We start from the raw sequence: 19,965 nt of genomic DNA, 5'->3' as shown, positions 1-19,965 counted from the left end.
GACCAATACCGTTATAGGGTGGTTCCCTTCTGCTATGAATAAGTACTTCTCATGGGGGGAGGGGGAATATAGTACTTTGAACATCTCCAGCAGTGGGATATGAAGCCAGCCTGCTAGTTGGAGAGTGCATGTATGTGTATCTGTGTAGTTACACATACATACATGCATACATGAGTATCTGCGTAGCACAGTTTCATAAAGTGAACTCTCGATAGGTACATATATAAATTATTATTAAACATAAAGTGTCAAAGTCTTCATTCTAGAATTAGTTGATGCAGAAAGTCTTCAAAGGATTCCTTGAATTTACAAATTACTAACCTTGAAAATTTAAAAGAACTGTGATAAAGAAGTGTCATATCCTATCATTTAATATTGATGATCTAATCCATGTTTTACATGCCTGGCCTCCAGCAATGACCAGTTTGACTATAGCAATTGGGACTGAATGAGCAAACAAAGTTCAAAAATACCCTTCTGCTATAAAAATTATATATATATATATATTTAATTGGAAATGGAAATTGTGCCTTAATAGGCCTGGTTGAGTGAGTGGTTAGCATCTCTGCTCTCCAACCAATAGGCCGTGTGATCGAATCCCACAGCAGGCGTGGATGTTTGTGATAGTCTTTAGGTAGAAGATGAATTTGATTGCTCTGTGTAAGACCACTGCCCTACTTATTGGGAGCCTGAAACAGTTCCATGTTTGGTCTCTAGAGCAGGGTTTCTGAACCAAGGCAAAAAATGAAAAAAAAAAAAAAAACATAAACTTGATAAAAAAAGAAAAAAAAATCCTTAGCCCACCCACAGTACAAATGTACTACAAGTTTACAAATAAATCTTTTGTGGATGGGAACCGTATGTATGTATGTATGCATGTGTATATATATATATATATTTTTTTTTTATATTGGAATTTTACTGACTAGAAACACTGAGATGAGACAGAAACTTTAATTAGAACACAACTAGTTTCGTCAGAATGCTGACTTCTTCAGGTGTACATAATTGCAAAAAAACTGGAAAAATAAGCAAGATAAAAAAGTGAACTTCATACATAAATAAGTTAGGAACAACAACAGTCAAGTTTGAACTCGCGTCCACATGGCAGGTCTAGCGTGAGGCGTTAGTGAGTGGGAAATATCTTGAGAACGCCAAAATTGAATTACTGCACTGTGAATCAGGTAAGATAACTTAAATTACTGTTCATATGTGAGGGGTCCAGAACTATTTGTTTCGATTCTAAGATGAGTCTTTCTAGTTCATCAGGGCATTTATGGATATTTGTAGTAAGATTCCAGTCTATCTAGTGTTGACGCTCTTCTAAATTAGAGTTGGTAGAGAAAAGGACATGACTGGAGAGGGTGCTTGCACGGGTCCTGTTGTACGAGATATCACGTTGATGCTCTTCAAGTCGTAGTGAGATAGACTTATCGTTTTGCCCATAATATGGCTTCCCGCAACTACAGATGATTTTATATACTCTTGGGAACTGAAGTTGATGTTTTGGCTTCGGTTGACTCAGGAAAGAACAAAGTTTTGGTAGGGTAGTGAAGTAAGTTCTAATATTAAATTTCTTCATAATTTTCGCCAATTTGGGCGATAGAGAACTCACGTACAGTAATGGAATGTGTGCAATAGGGTTAGAGTTATCTTCTTGTCGAGGTTGGAGATGAGGGTATAGATGGTGAAATGCTTCAAGGTGAGTAGCCGTTGTTTAAGAAAGTACTTCTGAGGTAGTTAAGTTCGATTTGAAGATCTTCTTTTTCTGAAATTAGAGACCTCGCCTGATGAGCCAGAGTGGTGATAATTCCAAGTTTCTGGGGGAGGGAAGTGATGAGAGGAGGCATGTAAGTATCTGTCTGTATGAGTTGTTTTTCGAAAAATAGAAAATTTGAGACAATTAGGCATCCTAGTAATCTTTAAATCTAAAAAGGAGAGGACACCATTCACTTCTAAGTTCCAATGTGAATTTGATATTTTAGTGGCAATTGTTCAAATGATCCAGGAAGATTTGTAAGTTCCCTGGACCATATTCCCAGATGAGGAAGATGTCATCTGTGTATTGAAGCCACAGTTTAGGCTTCGATACATAGATGCCAACTCTAATTTAGAAGAGCATCAACACCAGATAGACTGGAATCTTACTACAAATATCCATAAATGAACTAGAAAGATGAATCTTAGAATCAAAAGAAATAGTTCTGGACCCCTCACACATGAGCAGTAATTTAAGTTATAGCTTATCTGATTCACACAGCGCAGTAATTCAATTTTGGCGTTCTCGAGATAGTTCCTACTCACTAACGCCTCATGCTAGACCTGCATTTCAGATGCCAGTTCAAACTTGACAGTTGTTGTTCCTAACTTGTTTATGTGAGAAGTTCATTTTTTTATCTTGCTAATTTTTCCAGTTTTTTGTGATAGTATGTACACCTGAAGAAGTCAGCATTCCTAACTTGTTTATGTGAGGAGTTCACTTTTTTATCTTGCTAATTTTTCCAGTTTTTTGTGATAGTATGTACACCTGAAGAAGTCAGCATTCCGATGAAACTAGTTGTGTTCTAATTAAAGTTTTTGTCTTATCTTGGTGTTTCTAGTCAGTAAACTTGCAATACAAAATATCTACAATCCAAGTAAATACCTTTAATATATATATATATAATATATATTGTCATCATTTATAAAATATAAATCTGGAACCTATCTTGTATAACTGAAAGAACAATTGAAAGGCAGATCAGTGCACCTAAGCTTAATAGACTTCCAGAAGGCATTTGACAGAGCCAAACATGATAAATTATTAGAAATCCTTAAAGAGTATGATAACAAAAATGACCTGAAAATAATCTCACGACTGTACTGGGGACAGAAATCTGGTTTGCAGGGAGATGAGAAAACCGTGGATATTAAAAGAGGAGTAAGATAGGAATGCGTAATCTCCCCAATACTATTTAACATCTATAGTGAACATATAATGAAGAACACAGAGGAAATGGAAATTGGAATCAAGATCAATGGAAAAATACATATATAATATAAGATATGCTGATGATACTGTGTTCATAGCTGATTCAAATATAGGATTGGAAGAAATGCTAAGCAAGATAATCCAAAATGGAAAGGAGCATGGAATAGAATTAAACCTTAAAAAGACCAAATACATGATAATAAATGAAGTACAATAAAAAAATAAAAAGGAAAGAATACAAACCAGAATCCAAAAGGCAAAAGCAGCCTTCTAGAATAATGGATATCTTCTCAGAAAAGATATTGACAACAAAACTAAGAATAATCAAAACGTGTGGTCAGTCTTAAATTAAGGATGTGAAAGCTGGCTATTGGATAAATGGACAATGAGAAGAATACAAGCATTTGAGTTGTGGTGCTATAGAAGAGCTCTCAAAATCTCATGGAGAGATAAAATAAATGTAGAAGTGCTACAAATGATGAGCACGAACCATATACAAATGATGAACACGAACTATATACATATGATGAACACGAGACATCATGAATAGGAAGATGAGAATGGCCAGACATATAATGAGAGGGTCAGCCAGAGAACTGAGTAAAGTAATTTTAGAAGGAAAGATAAGACAGAACAAGGGAAAGGAGGAGGAGGACATGGATACTCTGGAATGGACAAAATCTAAACTATATGGTGACATCAAAAGAATGGCAGAAAATAGAGCGATGTGGAAATCCATAATTGCGAACCTTCAATATGAAGATGCCACCTAAGAAGAAGAATTAAAGGTACAATTACATGGTGCTATACCAGAAATCAATTGGTATATTAACCCATTCAATGGTTGGCTAATGGAAGATTTGTTTATTTGCAGTTGGATAACTGAGAGATCACTGTAATTTCTATTCTTGCTTCATTTACTCTATATTCACTTTGATATGATTACCTTATCAGAGTAAAATAAATTTATTTCATAATGATCAATAAACGAAATCTGCCAGTCTGTTTTATTGGTCAAATGGATAACATAACCAACAGGCTGTGGGGCTCAAATCCCAGAGTGCACATGGATGTTTGTGAATGTCTTTAGATAGCAAATAGATTTCACTTTGTTATATATCGATCCAAACATGAAAGGCCACAAGACCTATATAGTACATTAGTGCAGTGTGTGGGTAATCTGTTCACATTTTACTTGAACAGCTCATGATTGTAATCTTTGGGGAAGGCAGAGTGGGGAAGACTGTTCCAAAGGACAGAAGTAGATGAACGAAAGGGGAGGCAATGAAGTTGGTTCAGTGAATTTCAAGATGAACTTTAAAAGGGTGGTGGTTAGCAGTGACTCTTGTTTTTAATGATTTTGGAGAAGAGTGGAGGAATAATAGTAACCAATTCAGCAGAGCACTGTCCATGAAAGTATGTAGAAGAGGCACAAGGACTGAGTTTTGCCACCAAAACTCAGTCTTGTCTGACCTCTCACAAGAAAGAGCCAATATCTCACCCCCCCCCCTCCTTTGCCTTCAGTAATACTGAGATATCCAAACACAATCAGATTTCTCTTCTTGGACTGACCTGCACCTCCAGTCTTTCCTGGCATGACCACAATTCAACTATAGTTTCTGCAGCTGCCAAAAAACTTGGTGTACTTTTTCACAAATGACACTACTTGACACCTCCACAGCTGCTAACTCTATCCATCCAGTCATGGAATACTGCTTCCATATTTGGGGTGGTACACCAAAATCCTCTCTAAGATTGCTTGATTGTAGCCAGAAGGCAATCTGACTAATTAATGATCCCTCTCTCATAGAAACTGAACATCTGAGAGGGTCATTAATTAGTCAGATTGCCTTCTTCTGGCTATAATCAAGCAATCTTAGAGAGGGTTTTGGTGTACCACCCCACCCCCAAATATGGGAGCAGTATTCCATGACTGGGTGAATAGAGTTAGCAGCTGTGGAGTTGTGAAGTAGTATCATTTGTGAAAAAGTACACCAAGTTTTTTGGCAGCTGCAGAAACTATAGTTGAAATGTGGTCATGCCAGGAAAGACTGGAGGTGCAGGTCAGTCCAAGAAGAGAAATCTGATTGTGTTTGGATATCTCAGTATTACTGAAGGCAAAGGGGGGGGGGGGTGATTTGTGGGCTCTTTCTTGCGAGAGATCAGACGACTGAGTTTTGGTGGCACTGAAGTTTCCCGGGTTGTTCTTGCCCCACTGGGATATAGTTTAGAATCTGAGTTTAGGTCGCTGGTCATGGTAGATCTTGAGGATTCTAATACTTGAGCATTACAAGGTTTGTCAAATGAAAAGGAGGAATGGAGTATACTGTCATCAACAAAGCTATGGATAGGATTGGAAGTCTGTGAGAGCAGGTATTTATATACATGAGAAAGAGAGTGGGTGAAAGAACAGAACCCTGGGATACTCCTGCATTTGTGGGGAAATCTGAGGAGAGTAAACCGTCCACCATGACAAACAGTGAGTGACCAGTGAGAAAGTTGGCAATCCAGTTTCAGAGGGAGGAAGGGAGACCATAGGATAGCAGTTTGTTAAGTAGGTCCTTGTGCCAAACCTGATCAACTGCCTTTGAAATGGTGAGGGCAACCATGTGAGTGTTTCCAAATTTCTCAATGGCCCGAGTCCAGAAAGTAAGATTGGCAGAATCCATACTGCTGATCACTGATTAGTTGGTATGGTTGTAGGTAGTTCAAGAGTTGGTTGTTGATGATCTTCTCCATAATTTTAGAGAAAACAGAAGTGAGAGCAATTGGACAGTAGTTTGTTGGTTGACCGATTTTTTATCACCTTTCTTTGGGATGGGCCGGATGTGGACTTGTTTCTTAGTTGTAGGATAGATTGAAGAGGTAATACAGGATAGGTGTTAGTTCTGGAGCAAAATTTTTTAACACAATAGGTGGGTTACCATCAGAACCAGATGCCTTGTTTAAGGTTCAGGTTATTAAGGATTCTTTTTGTTGGAAGCCAATGGGAAACATGAAGGGAGCCGTTCTTGGTGGACTGAAGGGAACTTTTTCCAGTTCATCAATGCAGGAATAGAAAGATAAGAGTGATGACAGTAAGCTGGCCTTGTATTTAGGTGAGGTAACTACAGTACCATCCAGATATGAGAATGGTGGAAACCTGAATGGGCAGTTGTACCCAATGGCTTTGGCAAGGGACCAGAAGGAGCAACTGCTATTTGGGAAGGAGGTGAATTTGCAGCATTTGGCCCTTTCAAAGTCTGACTTAGGCTTGGTGATGATTTTTTTTTTTTTTTTTTTTTACAATTGTTGCAAGTTGCAGTATGGGGTAGAGTGGGTAGCTGGAGTTTTGATCTTGAGCCATTTGTGATAAGTAGAAGTTTTTTTTCTTTTACAGAAAAAAAACTAACTTTTGAAAACTAAGGCTCGGATGGTGGCTGAGAATTTGGAGTGGAATAAGGGAAAGCCTTCATTCCTGTGGGGATTGATTTCTATTCTGGTCTTTAGTGCAGAATTTATGGATATATATATATATATCCATAAATTCTGCACTAATGTGATAAAAACCCTTATCACATATATGCGTTAAAAAATGAAATACTTCATCACTGCTTATAGCATATTTGCTTATTTTCTAAAGCAACACCCCTAGTATTAAATCACTGGCTTTTTACACTGGTTAAAATTAAGACATGAATAGTATATGTTCAAACATATATTGAAAAAAGTAATTTTTTTGACACCTTTGGAGGATCTTCGTGTTTACCTTAAAATATTTGATGAAACAATATTGGGAAATACAAAATCGGTAAGAATATAAACAGAACTCTTGAAACAATAATAAGCTATAAAAGGAGTTAAAAGACTTGATTAGATTAAAAATGCATGCAGTTTTTTTCAGAAGGAAATAGAGTAAAAATAAAAAATATGGAAATTAAAAAGCAGAGGAATACATACATACATACCAGGGTGATCCAAAAGTCACAGAAAAAGTAAAAATTCAATAATTCGAAAAGTATAGACAGCAGCACGATGCGGTTTTGACATAAATGCACAGAAAGACATGGGATTTTTTTTAATAACGAAAAATTTTATTGCCAGAATAGTTACATTTGTCGCCATCAGGCGGTCCCAGAGCTGCTACCTGTCATTATTTAAACCGTGCGGTACATAAATTTCAGATGTAGTGAATACCGAAGTTAAACTTTCAGCATTTAACATTTATTACCGAAGTTAAACGTTCTGTCACAGGCAAGCGTTATGCAGTGCTTTTAAGAGACAGCATCATTCCCTCTTTGCAAGTGCTCCATAATGTAACATTCATGCAGGATGGATAACCTCAGCACATCACAGGTTCTGTCCAGCACCTGCTGCGATCAATATTTGGCGATGACCGTGTCCTCAGTCGCTCTTTCCCGCACGAATGGCCACCAATATCTACAGACCTTACACCTCGTGACTTTTGGCTATGTGGCTACTTGAAGTCACAGGTGTACAGAGGTCGGCCGACGTCATTGGCCATGTTGAAAGAAGCTATTCGCCATCATGTAACAGTAATTACAGCTGAAACCCTCTTCGATGCTGTGCAGGGTGTCGTACCATGTCTGACGTCCATTCTCATGAATGATGACCGTCACATTGAACATTTGTAATCCTAGCTGTGTTGCGAACTGTGCTGTGCCACTGCACAAACTACTGACACAACTGAAGCGCCACCTGTCAGTGGCAAATAATCCCATGTCTTTCTGCGCATTTCTGTGAAAACCGCATCGTTCTACTGTCCATACTTTTCGAATTATTGAATTTTTACTTTTTCTGTTACTTTTGGATCACCCGGTACATGGTAGGCTCACATGAATTAACAGCTGAAAATTAAAATTTAAGATAAAAATAAAAATGTCAATTTTTACTATGTGTGAGCCATTGGAGGAAATCTTAGATTAATTTGCATGTGGTGAAGCTTCCAAATTTCTGAAATCATGTAGGGGTAGTGGACATTTATGGAATTCCAGTCACAAGTTATGGCTATGGTTTCTGAAATTCTTAATATTGTCTTGTATATCAATTAATGCAATAGCTTTTTTTCAATCTGTGGAGTGTGATTCTGTTTGAATGTGTGGATCACAATTTCACTTTTTCCAGTATCCAACTTTTTGTTTTGGTTTTTGTTCTTCTTACTCAGATATTCTGGAATAGGTATGTTACAGTCACGAAAATGTTCTTGTACTCTCAACCATAGTGATCTGATTGTCAAGCCTGTGTAAATGACTTCACAGTTATGTTAATAAGGAAATTTGTATACCACATTGTGGTATTTAGTTTAGAATATTTCCTTGTGTGGGTTTTAAGAGGGTGGCCAATTTGTGACTGGTAGTGAAAACTAATTTGTAATCAGTATGTTTATATATGTATTTAAATCAGGCATGGGCAACCTTTCCTAGTTTGGAGGCCAAAATATCATTGTCTCCGAGTCAAAGGCCGGACCAAATTATTAAATAAAATAAATAATATTAAATGAATTAAAACAAGTTGCTACTTCATATTTCATTTATTTATAATATAATGCTTTGGTATAAAGCTCTACATAAATTTTATAATATAATGAACGACATAACAATTTAATGTGAAGATTGGCCTTGTACTTCAACTACGAGACTCTCAATATTGATGTTAATATTACTTAAGGATAATCGCATAGAATTTTTGAGGTTTTTGTCCGAATTTTTGATTTATTGTATTTCATTCTCGAAAAAAACTGTTCACACAGTATATGTGCTGCCAAAAAGACAATTTTTCTTGAAAAGCCGCATAAATTTGTATATTTTTCTTCCACCAAATAAAATTTATAAAAATCCGTCAAAGCAATGTTGTTAAATTGTGATTTTAGCACTAAATCTGCCTGAAGCTCAATAAGTTCCATCTAAGTTTTCTGGCACATTATTTACATCAGCATCCATCAGACAAGCAAATATAGCGAATGTGGAGTCTTTGTTTTTGAAGTCGGCAAACCTTGTATCAAATTGCTTTATTAGTGCCTTCAGTTCATCTCCATAACAATTATAAGGGATATTTTTATGAGTTGCTAGAGTAGGAAAATAACAATTTTTAACTCTTATCTAACTTTCCAACAATCTTAGTTTATTACAAAAAGCTTTGACATGTCCATGCAGCTCATGAGCCAATTGTCCTTATTTTTTTGCAATTTAAGATTCAGTTCGTTTAGGTATTGGGTGACATCTACAAAGAATGTTAAATCCACACCCACTCATCTTTTACTTGGTTAATTGTGTTTCCTTTTATGTCCATAAAATCTGCAATGTCTTGTCTCAGATCATAAAATTATTTTAACATTTTACCTTTACTCAGTCACCTCACTTCACAATAATAAGACATCTTCATAATCCGAAAATAAGTCTGCCAAATACTCCCTAAATTGGCTGTAATTAAGTGCATGTGACTTAATAAAGTTAATACTGGCTACTACAACTTCCATAACATTTGCGAATTTAATCGATTTTGCACACAGATTTTGTTGGTGGATAATGCAGTGAAAATTTGTTAAATTTTCCGAATGTATCTGTAGTTCTATTGCTCTTTCATGAACTATTCCAATAAATCCCTTCTGTGCACCAACCATTGCAGGGACTCCATCAGTGCATATACCAGATAGTGAACTCCGTTTAAGCCCAAATCTCTCGAAGACCGTGTTGACTGTTTCAAATATATCTTCACCGGTAGTTGTTCCTTTTAACGGACGAAGTGCCAATAATTCTTCTGTGATGTTGAAATCTGCATCAACTCCTCGAATAAATATTGCTAGTTGTGCTGTATCGGAGGCATCGGTGCTGTCATCCAAAGCAATTGAAAATGCTTCCAATCTAGCAATCTTCTCCTTTAAACTTTTTTTGATATCATCAGCCATAATTTCTATCTGTCGGACAACAGTACTTCTCGACAAACGAATATATTCTCAGTCTTTTTTCTTTTCAGGACATATACTTGCAACATCCAGCAGACATTCTTTGATAAATTCTCCTTCACCAAATGACTTAGAATGCTTAGCGATTTTTCGCTCACCACAAAGCTGGTTGACAATGCTGTGGTGCTGCATTCTTTGCTTGTTGAACATTTGCTGCTGGGTATCCAAGTTTTTCTTCGACTTCTGTATTTCATCTTTTTGTAGTTGTCCAATTTTTGGGTGATCCGCATGTCTCGAAGTAAAGTGTCTCTTCAAGTTGTATTCTTTGTTGACGGATACGGATTCGGTGCATAGCAAGCATACAGGCAAACCTTTATTCAGAATAAAATAATAATCCTCCATCCAGTGTTTTGAAATTGATGATTCTCTGCATCTACTTTTCTTTTTTTTTTGCAATAACCCCTGACATTGTCCCAAATTTATAAGCGATATTCAGAACTGTCAAACAAAACTGTCTTCTACACCGGGCACTGAACAGAACACAACATCAACGCAGGCACCGAACAGAACACAATACCAATGCAAGTACCGAACTGACATGTTGTTATACGTTCACACACGCTGCTAATCAAAGTGAGAAAGAGACCTTGGTTGAAGAAAACATAGTGTGTTTTGCGCAAGTCATATGACATCAGCTTAATAGAACACACCATGTTTTCTCCCACCATGAATCAGACAAACTTCGCTAAAATAGATTATGGCCGGATCCGGGCCGGGGGGTTGCCCATATGTGATTTAAATGCTTTGTATGTATTATGAATGTATGGCAATGTTAGAAAAATTTTCTTTGACTGTAGAACTGGTTAAATGAATTTTGGCTGTTTGAAATTTCAGAAAAAACTATCTTATATACTTCATTTGTCCTTTCTTTACATAATATACATTTGTATAATCTGTTTATCATTAGTCCTTGTGTGCGACCCAGTGGTGAGGTAAATCAGGAACTAAACATGAGCTTTTTGTGTCACTCCAGATCTAATAAGCAAGGGAGCGCTCTCATACCAGACAACAAAAAACATTTGCCACCTCAAAACGTTTTCGAGATCCATGAAATTTAAGCCCATGAATTGTTAGTGCCAAGGTGGAGATAATGTCCATCCAAAAGACATTGTCAAAGTAATGCTGATGACTGTTACAAATGTTAAACTGAAGATGAATCTGTTTTTTTTTTTTTTTAATCTTCTAAGTAACCATCACAATGATGACCTCATTATTTTTCAAAGCATATTTTTCCATGCTGGGGGTCTTTCAAGGTATATATTTTCATGATGAATGGAAAAATAAGTACTAGGACTACATATAAATAGACAATTAGACTAATCATTCATTTCATCATTTTAAGCATGTTTAGGTTATGCTGTCATCCTCACAGCACTGCTCAATTTTTCTTAATAGCAAAATATAATTTCTTCTTGAAATAGTATTTTATAGCATGTAATTTTTAAATATTTAAATGTGTCTGAATATGATAAGAATACTAAAAAAACTAGTTTTTGAATTTGCTTGAGTTAACAAAATACTTGATAAAGTTATTTTATGAACTAAAATGACAATGGAGACAAAATTTATACAAGTTTATTTTTAATATGAAAATTCCAGAAAATGAGAATAACTGAGTTAATTTATAAAGGCATTTACACAGGAAACTGTTTACCAGTGAAGGCATACTTTCCAATGCTCATAACAGACATTAAATAAAATAAAAAACTCGTTATATAAACTTATTTTATTTTTTGCATACCTTCAAATAAATCTGTGCTTTAAAATTAGAAGAGTGCATTTAATAGGGAGAAAAAATAAAGTTACGTCTGGACATTAGCAATTGTTTAATATTATGCAAAATAAGTTAAACATATCAATCACTAGTAATAGATGACAATTATCTACACAACAAATTTGTTTAACATTGTGAATCATCGCTAGTATCTTGTTTAAAGTGAAATATGGAAAACTGTTCAGAGCATTTTATCTTCTAAAGTTTGTCTGTATTTTCACCAGATATGAGTTTGCCACAGTTTGACCAGCAGACGCCTTTCACACCTGAACATGGAATATATGAAGCCTGGAAAGTAAACCGTTCAAATCACTGGCAAAAATGTCTCTTCCAGCTATATCCAATGGAATGCCTATCATTTGGCTACTTGCATTCCTTCAGTATAGAATATCATAATGTCCTGGCCTATATAATAAATGAATTCGTGGCTCCTTATCTTCTGGAAAATCATGAGCATTGACTTGTCCACCAATTCCACGGTCCATGTACTGCACCCTCACTCCAACACCAAGTGCTAGTGTTAAGGCAATAACATGAATATGATCACTTTCTTTATACATAGGCTCCACTTCCTAAAAATAAAAAACAGTAGATACTATCTGCCATTGTAAGATGATAATATAGCTTACGAATATATTTTTCAACAAAACAATTTACTATTTTATGAACCTTGAAATGCATTATATAAATTAATGTATATCACATGAAGATTTATTCATTAATTTTTACTGATATATTTTTATAAGTCTATATTATACAAAGAAAAGCTGTCAATGTCACCACCCAAAAATCTAGATGCCTTTCTTTGCATAAACAGCAGAAAAGAGCTGAAGTGATTTTCATATCAGTTCTTTTCTTAGCATTATCTTAAATATTCATAAAGTTATAAGCATTGTTCATAAGCATCCGCATAGCACAAGTCAAGGTGGATGATGGTGATGAAATTATACTCTATATTGAAAAGAACTTTTTCTGATTCTTAGTACTGATGCAAGGAAAGTTTCTTTGAAATGAAAAAGTGCTAGCAAATCTTATGTGGAAACTACGTTTCCTGTTGATGACTTGGTTTGTCATCTTCTGAAGTGTCAAACCAGAGCATGAGAACATATTATCGCAATCAGACAATAGGATATATTGTTACGAGTTTCCTGAATGAAGAGGACTGGTAGTATTAAGGACCTAGATCTGTTTTAGGGTGGAGTCTGGTTAGGATTCAAATTAGGGATTAGAATATTGAAAACTTGATTTGGGGAGGAAGAGAAGAAAAAATGAAAACTGAGATCAGGGATAATTAAGAATAAGGAATGGTCCAGAAAACCGGTATGTCATAGACTAATCTACTTCACTGCCAGACCAAAATACTACTGTCTTACAATAGCCAATTAACTCCCCCCCCCCCCCACACACACACTCACTAAACACTACTGATAGCTTCTTGACCGACTTTTTTTTTTTCACTTTTATGACAGTATTCATTACTTTTTCAGTATTTTCTGTATTGCAGCTCATTTTGAGATGATGATGACCACATATTTCTTTGTTTTGCTTTGATACTATGCCCTGTTCCTAAATAATTACATGTATTCCAACTATATACAAAAAGTTGTAAACCTATTGTACATTAGTACTTTATTATTATACGACACCTCCAATGAGTCCAGACCATATCATGAGAGAGAGCACTATACATAATGCACCATCTCTGCTACTTAACCCTCCAAACTCACACAGCAGCACTACTACAATCAACACACAACAGCATCTACCACCCGTCTACATCAGTACTATGGGTAGGTAAATCTATTTACTATCTTAATTTTTGAAGTTGATGTTCCATTGGGATAAGTTCTGCTAAGCATGCTGTTCATGATAAATGGTGGTCCTGTTTCTGATCTTTCTCTCTCTCATTTCATTTAAAAAATATATATATATATATACACGTATTCCTGAGCTTCTACTCGGTTGTAATGGTACATTGTAAAGAATAAATATTTAATGACTTAAACTGAAATAAAATATGAAGTTTTAATGAAAATGTATTGCATTTTTTGCCTGTAATTCTCAGTTTATAACTTCAATTTTTTATTACTGTGTTCTACCTTTAGTGGTAGAACACAGGCTGAAACTAGTTGTATCATTTTCATTAAAACTTCATATTTTATCTCGGTTTAAGTCATTAAATATTTATTCTTTAAAAAAAAAAAAAATATATATATATATATATATAAACTCGAACCTGAACTCTTAAAAGTATAATAAATTACAAGAGGAATTGCACTCACAAGATTAATAATTTACAAGAGGAATTTAAAACCTTAAAATAGATTAAAAGAATGGAATTTTTTTTTACAAGAAGGGGACAAAATAAAGATAGCAATATATAGAAAGTTTTTTAAAAACAGAGGAATACATACCGTGTGACATAATGAACATCCATGAAGAATGAACAAACAAAAAAAAATATAAGAATTATGGTATTTGGGCCATTTTGACTGAAAGCTGTCTTCAGAGGAGAGGGAAAATAATGAAAGGCGAAAGTTGCACTAAGCGAACTTTTATGGTTCTTTCTTTTAAGGTTACACGGTGGTCAGGATTCACAGTGAGAATTTATGGAGACACAACACATGTTAGAATAATTACTTAACAATAAACAAGTAATAATTGACGTTTCGACCCCTGTATTGAGGTCATCATCAGGAAAATATACATATGTACAATATACAAGCTACATGCTGCTGCACTACACAAAAGCTTCTTTGAATTTTTGAAAGTTTGAAAGAAAATTCAGAGAAGCTTGTGAAATGCTGAAAAATCATATACAATCTGAACAAAAATGGATTAATTATTCCAAGAATGTGGAGGACCCATGTAGCATCTTCAACCCATATAGCAACCAGAACAACCCCAGACAGAAGAAAATCTCAATATGCAAGGACTGTAGAAATTGTAGTTCCATTTTTTCCTCATAAATAGGATAAATGATTAACAAACATTTAAATTCATTTTACTTTTGTATAGTACAGCAGCAGCATGTAGCTTGTATAGTGTATACATGTTTTCCTGATGATGACGACCTCAATACAGAGGTCAAAACGTCGACAGTTACTTGCTTAATGGAAAAGCAATTATTCTAACACATGCACTGTGTCAACTTTTATGGGATATTGAATTTTTTAGTGGTTGCTCATTGGCAGAAACCTCAGATTTATTTGAATACGATGGAGCTTCCAATTCTGTGAGATCATGTAGGGGCAGTGGATGTTTATGGAATTGCTGTCACATCTTTAGTTTCTGAAATTATTAACATGGTTTCATTATTTTGAAGGTCAAGTATGATAACTGTTTTGAATTGGGAAATATAGTTCTGTTCAAACATGTGGACTGCAATTTCAGTTTTACCAGTATTTTGATTTTTTTATTGTTTTGGTCGTTGTTCTTCTTGTTGCTTAGATATTCAGGAATGGACATGTTACAATCACAAAAATATTCTTGTAGCCACGAGCATAGCAATCTGATTGTCGAGCCTGTGTGACTTCGCAGTTGCGCTGACAAGGAAGAGCAACATGAAAAATTTTTTGAAAGATAGGGTATTAAGTAAAGATGCTTGTTATATTCCCATGATTTTTCAACTATATGTCATAAAATGAAAATCCAACCTTCATAACCTTTATTGGCCTGAATCCAGCTTATTCTTCTTCAAGTGTCTCTCTTCCACAATTTTTCTTACCCTCTTTTTAAGCATAAATCTTACTTGGAACACTTAGTAGAGAAATTCCTCTGTCTCCAATTCAGCTTTATTTCCTTTTGTATAGATGGGAAGTATAAAAGTACTACTCCAATCATCTGGAATTTGACCTTCTGATCAGGCCTTCTGATTTATACAGTGTAGCCACTGCAAAACTTTTATTTATACCTCCATATTTGAGCATTCATGTTCTCAAGAGTGACCTTGAGAGGAGGAATACTTACCGTTAGGTGGTTTACTGAGCTTTTATTTCTATGCATTTAAGGGTAGTTACAATGGTGATAATCTGTTTTCTTAGTTCAGAACCACTATCCATTACTTAGTTTTCACATATTAATATTTCTGGAAATATTTGACCAATTTAAATGATTTATGCATCTATTTTTTTTTTCAACTTAACAAGTAGGATTACATGGACACATTGTTAAGTTGATTTAAACAAATGCACCATTTATAAACTGACAGATAAAGAGGAGTGACTACTTAGAACTGTTGCCACTGTATGCTCTCAGTCTGTCTCCAAGGTTTGGTTATTGGTTTCAAAAATGACTGTACTTGTCACCAGTAATATGTTTCAGTCCAGAAATCAATTAGTGGGGCATACAGTGAAATCAGCATTTTTTTTTTCTTTCTTTCTTTCTTTCCAAACAATGAATAGTTATTCAACCTATTGTACACTAGCACTGTAGAGAAGCAGAAAACTGACAGAATAGAAAAAAGACTGTGATAAAGAGTGAAATGAATAAATGAGTAGTGATTCATTAATTTTAAGTACAGTTGACCCTTGAAGAATGTGGGTTTGAACTGTGCAGTTCTACTTATATGCAGATTTTTTTTAATAAATTGGAATATATTGGAAAATTTTTTGGAGATTTGCAACACTTTCAAAAAACTCGCAGATGAACCACGTAGCCTAGAAATATCGAAAAAATTAGGAAAAAGTTAGGTATGTCATGAATGCATAAAATATATGTAAACACTTTTCCTTTAGTATTACATGGTGATTAGCATTCATTTTACACAAATTATGGACTTTACAACCATGTTATAAATAATCATTTTAATTTCCCAATGTTTCGATCTCCATATTAAGGTCATCATCTGGTGGAGGAAAGTGTCTAATGTCTGGCAGCCATGGGGCCAGATAGCGAAAACATCGTCAACATATATAAGCTAGACTTTGGGTTTTAAAGGAGAGGAATCTAGAGCATGTTGCTCAAAATGTTCCATGTAAAAGTTAGCAATGGGAGGGGGGGATAATGGTGAGCCCATGGCTGTGCCTTCTTTTTGTAGGTAGAAAGTGTTTTGCCACACAAAATAGCCAGAACGTAGTACATGCGCAAAGAGAACTGTGATATTAGGAGAGAATCTGTCCTGTAATAGGATTGTGTCATCGATTGGGACATTTGTGAAGAGGGCAGAGACATCAGAACTGACTAATAAATCATCTTTTTCCAATGTAATGTCTTTGATTTTGTTTACAAAGTGTTGTGTGTTTTTAATATAGGAGAGGGAATGACCTACCACTCCTTGAGTGGTAGGTCATTCCTCCTACACAAACGCATACAATTCACAACTGAAATTAAAAAGCAGAGCACACTTCCATTTCTAGATACACTTGTCACACGTCTTCCTTCTGGCAGGCTTTCCTTCACTGTTTAGCAGAAACCAACACATAAACTCCTACCACCACCCAACACAAAAACTAGGGGTCATTAATACACTAAAAAACAGGGCTTTGAAGGTTTGCTCCAATGAACAAGCACTTAAAGACGAATTAAAAGTTATCAGCAATACCTTCCTAAAAATGGTTAGAGCAAAAATACTATCAAAAAATACTGTACAGACCTCACTTAAAAACAAAAATAAACAAGACTACAATAAAACTGTAACCATTCCATACATCAAAGGGATATCAGACAAAATAAACAGAATACTACAAAAATACAACCTTAAAGCCACCTTTAAACCTCCTGCCAAATTAAAGAACTTACTCAACTCATCCAAGGATCCACTCCTTCTGCTGGTTCATCCTGGAGTATATCATATTTATGGCACCTGTAATTTGTCCTATATAGGACAAATTACAGGTGCCTTTTTATATGTCATAAAATGAAAATCCAACCTTCATAACCTTTATTGGCCTGAATCCAGCTTATTCTTCTTCAAGTGTCTCTCTTCCACAATTTTTCTTACCCTCTTTTTAAGCATAAATCTTACTTGGAACACTTAGTAGAGAAATTCCTCTGTCTCCAATTCAGCTTTATTTCCTTTTGTATAGATGGGAAGTATAAAAGTACTACTCCAATCATCTGGAATTTGACCTTCTGATCAGGCCTTCTGATTTATACAGTGTAGCCACTGCAAAACTTTTATTTATACCTCCATATTTGAGCATTCATGTTCTCAAGAGTGACCTTGAGAGGAGGAATACTTACCGTTAGGTGGTTTACTGAGCTTTTATTTCTATGCATTTAAGGGTAGTTACAATGGTGATAATCTGTTTTCTTAGTTCAGAACCACTATCCATTACTTAGTTTTCACATATTAATATTTCTGGAAATATTTGACCAATTTAAATGATTTATGCATCTATTTTTTTTTTCAACTTAACAAGTAGGATTACATGGACACATTGTTAAGTTGATTTAAACAAATGCACCATTTATAAACTGACAGATAAAGAGGAGTGACTACTTAGAACTGTTGCCACTGTATGCTCTCAGTCTGTCTCCAAGGTTTGGTTATTGGTTTCAAAAATGACTGTACTTGTCACCAGTAATATGTTTCAGTCCAGAAATCAATTAGTGGGGCATACAGTGAAATCAGCATTTTTTTTTTCTTTCTTTCTTTCTTTCCAAACAATGAATAGTTATTCAACCTATTGTACACTAGCACTGTAGAGAAGCAGAAAACTGACAGAATAGAAAAAAGACTGTGATAAAGAGTGAAATGAATAAATGAGTAGTGATTCATTAATTTTAAGTACAGTTGACCCTTGAAGAATGTGGGTTTGAACTGTGCAGTTCTACTTATATGCAGATTTTTTTTAATAAATTGGAATATATTGGAAAATTTTTTGGAGATTTGCAACACTTTCAAAAAACTCGCAGATGAACCACGTAGCCTAGAAATATCGAAAAAATTAGGAAAAAGTTAGGTATGTCATGAATGCATAAAATATATGTAAACACTTTTCCTTTAGTATTACATGGTGATTAGCATTCATTTTACACAAATTATGGACTTTACAACCATGTTATAAATAATCATTTTAATTTCCCAATGTTTCGATCTCCATATTAAGGTCATCATCTGGTGGAGGAAAGTGTCTAATGTCTGGCAGCCATGGGGCCAGATAGCGAAAACATCGTCAACATATATAAGCTAGACTTTGGGTTTTAAAGGAGAGGAATCTAGAGCATGTTGCTCAAAATGTTCCATGTAAAAGTTAGCAATGGGAGGGGGGGATAATGGTGAGCCCATGGCTGTGCCTTCTTTTTGTAGGTAGAAAGTGTTTTGCCACACAAAATAGCCAGAACGTAGTACATGCGCAAAGAGAACTGTGATATTAGGAGAGAATCTGTCCTGTAATAGGATTGTGTCATCGATTGGGACATTTGTGAAGAGGGCAGAGACATCAGAACTGACTAATAAATCATCTTTTTCCAATGTAATGTCTTTGATTTTGTTTACAAAGTGTTGTGTGTTTTTAATATAGGAGAGGGAATGACCTACCACTCCTTGAGTGGTAGGTCATTCCTCCTACACAAACGCATACAATTCACAACTGAAATTAAAAAGCAGAGCACACTTCCATTTCTAGATACACTTGTCACACGTCTTCCTTCTGGCAGGCTTTCCTTCACTGTTTAGCAGAAACCAACACATAAACTCCTACCACCACCCAACACAAAAACTAGGGGTCATTAATACACTAAAAAACAGGGCTTTGAAGGTTTGCTCCAATGAACAAGCACTTAAAGACGAATTAAAAGTTATCAGCAATACCTTCCTAAAAATGGTTAGAGCAAAAATACTATCAAAAAATACTGTACAGACCTCACTTAAAAACAAAAATAAACAAGACTACAATAAAACTGTAACCATTCCATACATCAAAGGGATATCAGACAAAATAAACAGAATACTACAAAAATACAACCTTAAAGCCACCTTTAAACCTCCTGCCAAATTAAAGAACTTACTCAACTCATCCAAGGATCCACTCCTTCTGCTGGTTCATCCTGGAGTATATCATATTTATGGCACCTGTAATTTGTCCTATATAGGAGAAACAGGATGCATAATTCCAATCAGAAAAAAAGGAACATAAACGACACATTAAATATAATAACTATAGTCAAGCTGGTCTTTCTGATCATGACCTGAACACTTTACATAGAATTGACTGGAAAAGCACCTGTTGTTTACATCACACCAAAGCATGGTATGAACGTAAATTTAAGGAGGCCTGTGAGATTCTTATCAATTGCCCTAATCTTAACAACAAT

The 19,965-nt window shown here is 35.2% G+C and overlaps 1 protein-coding gene across 2 annotated transcripts in view; it reads right to left on the bottom strand.

Moving 5' to 3' along the window:
* Positions 1–11,489: 11,489 nt before the first annotated feature.
* LOC150102626 (ubiquitin thioesterase OTUB1) overlaps positions 11,490–19,965 on the bottom strand; it is a 120,971-nt gene continuing 112,495 nt past the window's right edge. For both annotated transcript variants that reach the window (XM_090399018.1, XM_090399019.1), the window contains exon 8: positions 11,490–12,278. In XM_090399018.1, coding sequence (XP_090255144.1) covers positions 12,084–12,278 — 195 coding nt within the window. In that variant the 3' untranslated portion in view covers positions 11,490–12,083. The remainder of the gene's footprint in view (positions 12,279–19,965) is intronic.

Source organism: Typopeltis vanoorti, chromosome 10, assembly GCF_054136105.1.
Source record: "Typopeltis vanoorti isolate ZY-2024b chromosome 10, IOZ_Tvanoo_1.0, whole genome shotgun sequence".
In the NCBI taxonomy this organism is placed as follows: Eukaryota; Metazoa; Arthropoda; class Arachnida; order Uropygi; family Thelyphonidae; genus Typopeltis; species Typopeltis vanoorti.
This window is presented reverse-complemented; position numbering and strand designations above follow the sequence as displayed.